Here is a 5,535-nt window from a genome sequence, read left to right as displayed (position 1 = left end):
TAGTGTTTGTGTTTCGGAAGCATATATATATATATATATTATATTTATATATATGCGGAGAGGCTGATGAAACTAATCGGACTATCCAGCCTAGCAGATGAGAGAGCCCCCCGCGAGAACGGAACAGGACAGCGCGGACTCTACCTCATGACAGCACAGCCTCTGTATCGCAGGAGTTCCTTGCCGGTTAGTCGTCGTTCGTGCCCTGCATGGCTCCCCCTGGCTGCCTGCCTGGCTGTTGCTTACTCTTGGCTTCTGCAGGACGTGAGCCATACGCTCTGGCAATCCGTGTTACGATTTTCTCCATCAGTGTATCAGTGTCGCTGCGCTGGTTGGCGCTGCATGGTGCGGTTGCCACCGGCGAGGGCCACTTATAGCTCTAACTAACGTAAGGGGGTCTGGGTCAGTGGGCGGGCACAAGCTCTTAACCTAACAACTTTTTGTCTCTGCGGGGAAGTTTATATATATATATCTATATATTACTACTTATATATATATTATAATATATATATATATCTGCGGGCGCGCTGGGCTGGTTGTCGTGTGTGTGTGGGGCGGGCTGTGTGTGTGTGTGGGCTGTGTGTTCGTGTGCAGGTGTGTGTGTGTGTGTGTGTGTGCTTGTGTGCTGTGTGTGGGTGGTTTTTGTGTGTTGTGGGGGGGCGCGCCTGTGTGTGTCGGGCTGGAGTGGAGTGCCGCTGCCGGACATGCATGCGTCGCGTGTGTCGTGTGTGTGTATTGCTGTGGGTCGTGTCGTGTGTGTGGTGTGGTGTGTGTGTGTGTATAGTGTGCGTGTGTGTGTGAGGCGGCGCCCGGGTGTCTAGTGTGTTTAAGTACTTGGTAGGCTTTACAACACAATAATTATATTTTTTAATCCTGTTTATCACATTTACCCCGAACACATGCGGAAGGACAAGCTTATCGTGTTTTCGGTTCTGCGCATGCCTCATTAATTCACCGACTGCGCAGCGCGCGCAGAACGCCATGGTTTTATATGGTACCTTGGACGCTATCTCTCAGGCGTGTGAGGTTCGCACCTGCGTGACCAGTGGATGTTTGCCCACGGACGTGCTTGTATACATGTATTGTTAGTTTTATACACATTTGCAACATGCCCCTCCTTCCGCACGAGAACAGCATGCTGCGCAGCATTCCTCCCTGCATGGGACAGGCTGACCAAGGTGTTTCAAAACATACAGGCCAGCAGGCCGACTGCCGCGGACGCAACCCGGATTGTAACATGTACGCACACACGTACCCGTACACGCCGGCACACACGCGCACGCTCTCACACGCAAGCGTGCACACACACGCACGCTCTCTCTCTCACACACACACACACACACACATACACACACAGATACATACACACCACAAACACACACACATCGTTACCCTGTGCTGGCGTACCTTCATTATCTGACCCCACTGCGCAGGGTAGGGATAGACCGCAAGTGGGTTGCAGCTAGGTGGCGCCACGTAAGCTACCAGGCTGTACGACGCGTCCTCTGGCGGCAGATAGGAGCAGTATTGCGGCGACGCCTGCGCGGGACTGTATGCATACAGCGGGCCAGCGTCGTAGCGTTGATGCTGCCATGGCAACGACACGTCATCGTGCATGTAACCATAGTGATCGCGCGTGCCGGCCACCACGTGGTCATTGTAGCGCACGTGCTCGTGACCGTGATTGCGCACGTGAGCCCGCATGTAGTGTCCGTCGTGGTTCACTACATCCGGGTACCTGTCGTCGTGGCCTTCCCAGGATTCCCTGCTGTCCTCTGTCTCCAGGCTGGCGCGCGCATGATCCGACCAGCGGCTTCGCTCGTCTGCCTCCCCCCGCACGCTGTCCCCGCAACCGTGCATCGTGGCGCCATCTCGCGGACGATATGCGCGATGGGGCGACGGCGCACGTCGCCCGCCGTCGTCCATGTTGGCGTGCGTTCTCTTCCTGTTGCCTAGCAACGCGTCGTCACGGTCAGCGGTTACGTCATCGCGTGCGACATCTTTGAGGCGCGGTGACGCGGGCGCATGGCCGGGGTGAGAGCGAGGAGGTAGAGCTCTCCCTGCCGCGGCCGCGTGGTGGCGCCACGGTGCCGGGATAGCCGTGGTGGTGGCACTGTGCTGCAGCAGTCGCTCCCATCCCTCGTCCTTGCGTCGCTCAAACGGGTCCCACGACGCGCTGATCTTCTCGTCGAGGTCGCGAAGAAACTGATCGCGCATGCTCAGGTAGCCGCGCCGACCGCCGCCAGGTGACGCCACCGCCGCCGTCTCCTTCGACCTGCCGCCTCGCGGGCTGCTCGACGGTGGCGCCACCCGCGGCGAGTCGCGTTCGCTCGCCGGCGCTTCGGCTTTCTTGTTGTTCGGACGCTTGACCGGCGGAGCGATCGGTGGCTTGCTGGGCGTCACCGGACGCGTCTGCTCGCGCGTAGCAACCACCGCCTCCCTAGCAACGGTCGTCTCCGCGTCGTTTGCCGTCGCGTCGACGTCCGTGACGACGTCTGAGGTGACGTCAGCTACATCGTTAGCTTGCGTGACGTCACAGTCGTTGGGTTTGCTGTCGCCATCGTTACGGACGTTGTCGTGATCATTGTCAGAAGCAGCATCATTACTGTCGTCATCGTCGGCGTCGTCATCATCATTATCAGCAGCAACATCGTCTTGATTTTTATCTCCAACAGCAGGTGCAGAAGCAGCAGAAACCACAACGGCAGCAACATCATTGGCAACAGCAGCAGCGTCATCGTCATCATTGGCAGCAGTAGCAGCAACGCCATCATCATCATCGTCATCATCTGCAGCTGAGACTGCTACCACGCTGGAAACCGCTTCATCTGTTTCGTGTTTCACATTCTCCTCGGTAGATGGCGGTAGTTGCGTCTCGGTCTTTGCACTTTGCTCGGTATGAGGGATTACGTCATCATCGTGTATAGTAGTGGCTGCTGTTGTGTCGCCACTCGCGAGGCTTACTCCGCGCACGTCGCAAGCGCCGGCATCGTCAACGTCGCTGTCGTCGTGGCTCAGCGCCGGTGGCTCCTCTACATCCAGGCGTTGCTGCTTGTCGCCCATGGCAACCGTGCTGCAACACGATCGCGGTTAGACGACGTAGATCCCGGCATTGCGCTCGATAAATTTTATGTGAATATAACATGCTAACACTGTTTCACGTACACGGTCGTGGGCAGAGAGATAGACATAGATATAGACGTAGACGTAAACATAGACATAGACATAGACATAGACATATACATAGACATGATGCCACTCAGACTTTTTCTTTTTTTTTTTTTTTTTTTTTTTTTTCTCTTTTTTTTTTTTTTGACTATACATAGACCATTGACGATTCTCGATGGACATTTACATGGACATTTACATGGACATTTACATGGACATTTACCATGCGACAATTTAATGACATAGACAAGACAAGACATATACTAGACATGAACATTTACATGGACATTTACATGGACATTTACATGGACATTTACATAGACATTTACATGGACATTTACATGGACATTTACATGAACATTGATTTACATGGACATAAACGTAGACATTGTCATGCTCACGTTGGGTATGAAATACCAATGAAAACAGGTGTGAGAGTGAACTATGAGTGCACAGTGTGCCAACCCGTTCTTATCCAGTGATATTATTATGATTAATTATACTGTCTAGTTAGCTGTATTAACCCCACTACATGAACCGCACTGACATCTACACCCACTAGATCTGCTTCCTACGACCTATTAATTTTATAATTTATATAATATTAATATTATATTAATGTATATTGCTGTGTGTGTTGTGTGCTGTTCGTGCGTGTGCGTGTGCGGTTGTGCGCTTGGGGTGCCGTGTGCGTGTGGTGCTTGCGTGTGCGTAGTGGGCGGTGTGGTCCGCGGTCGAGAGCGCGCGTGGTGGTGCTGTATGTGTGTGATAGAGTGTGTGTGTGTCGTGTGTCGTGTGTATGTGTTGTGTAGTGTGTGTGTGTGTGTGGGTGTGTGATACGTGTTGTTGTGTGTCGGGTGTCGTGCATATGTGCTATTGCGTGCGTGCTGTCGGCAGTGGCGTGTGTGTGTGTAATGTGTGTGTGTGTGTGTGCGTGCGTGGCGTGCGTGCTGTGCGTGCGGTATGTGTATGTGTATGTGTGTGTGTGCTGTGTGCGTGCGTGGGTGCGCGTGCGTGCTGTGCGTGCGGGATGCGTGGCGGATGGTCGGGTCCGCAGCGCTGAAGGACGGCCTGAAAGATAAGAGAAAGTGGAGGCGGGCCGAGGATCTGCGCGGCGATTCAGCGGACGTGCGGCGAGAGACGAGCAGGGGATATTCTAGGCCACCGGACAATTACGAGCCCGGCTGGGAGAGGGCATGCGTGCGTACGACGGAACGAATGTGCGTTGTGGTGAGTGGCTGGTGGTCAGCTCGTAAAAACATTATTCTTTGTACCTTCTTACTTGTCAAAATTACAGCACAAGGCACCGCCATGTCAGTCTGCGTGATGTGTGAAAGTTTGTTTATTGGTCGAGTTTTGGGTTGCTGTGTGATGTTTTAAGAGAGGCTACATGTTCCCATCACGGGACGTGTGCGTTGCCAGTGATTTTGTTTAACGCTTTTTGGTTGATATCTCGCGTTTTTCATGTGACTGTGATGTTTTTTGTGCCTTAACGAGGTGTCAGGGAGAGGCAGGACGGGTATTTTCGGTTTGTTCCCGAAAGTTAATTCTCATTTTAAACTGCCATTTTCGGCAGTTTTGGGTCACGCTGACAGTAGTTGAGAGACGACGGCTCTTTTCCGTGGGCTCACTATCTTTGCCTTAATGTGATTTACGGCGCAACATCGCGCTTGTAGGATACATTCTTGACTTTGTTTTGAAGAGGATTACTCCTAAGCGCAGGGAGGCAGTGGACTTGACTAGACGTAGTTTATAGAGATGGTTACCCTGGATAGTCCGCTTTTTATTTAGATACAGTTCCATCTTGCTGACATTCGTGAAGCCACCAGTGCTTGCGTTTGGCGGCTTTGTCTCCTCTCCTCTCTCTACTTCATGCACTCGCTCTGATTCACAAGGTAGTTATTCTTAGTTTACGATGTCGTCACTGCTTGGGCGGCTCTTTCGTGGAGTCTTTTCTTTGGACTGGTAATAGGGAAAGCTATGACTTGGTGAGATAAACGTTGGTGAAATTCGAAGGGGAGACTAGAATTGATGGCAGTTCCCTCTAAAATTGGTCAGATTATCACTAGTTCAAGAAAGTTTTACGATCTACTTCGTATTTCATATTTTTCGAGGCGTTCTGATAATTGCGCGGACCTCTTGTACGCCCTCGCTTTTGCTGTTCGTCTGGAATGGTCTAATTTGACGCTCTTTATATTTGCGTTACCCTCTTCTTTCAGTTTTACTGTCCGAAAGACAAATGAGGTGCCCTCTTCAGCTGGCGTAGCCAGGGTTACAGGGGGGGGCAAAAAACAGGCAACAGGGCCTGCGGCCCTACCGCCATCCTACGGTGGCGCCTGGGGGCTGACGGGATTTAATATCGGTTAG

General features: G+C 52.4%; 1 protein-coding gene across 1 annotated transcript in view; it reads right to left on the bottom strand.

Annotated features, from left to right (window-relative positions):
* The window catches only part of LOC106813798, a 25,364-nt gene extending 22,301 nt beyond the window's left edge, over window positions 1-3,063 (bottom strand). Inside the window, exons 1-2 of the mRNA XM_014818023.1 lie at window positions 2,873-3,063; window positions 1,408-2,551 (exon numbers count right to left, since the gene is read on the bottom strand). Of these exons, the coding sequence (XP_014673509.1) occupies window positions 1,408-2,551; window positions 2,873-3,063 (1,335 nt within the window). The remainder of the gene's footprint in view (window positions 1-1,407; window positions 2,552-2,872) is intronic.
* Between the last annotated feature and the right edge of the window lie 2,472 nt (window positions 3,064-5,535).

Source organism: Priapulus caudatus, unplaced genomic scaffold (genome assembly GCF_000485595.1).
Source record: "Priapulus caudatus unplaced genomic scaffold, Priapulus_caudatus-5.0.1 Scaffold827, whole genome shotgun sequence".
Lineage (NCBI taxonomy): Eukaryota > Metazoa > Priapulida > Priapulimorpha > Priapulimorphida > Priapulidae > Priapulus > Priapulus caudatus.
This window is presented reverse-complemented; position numbering and strand designations above follow the sequence as displayed.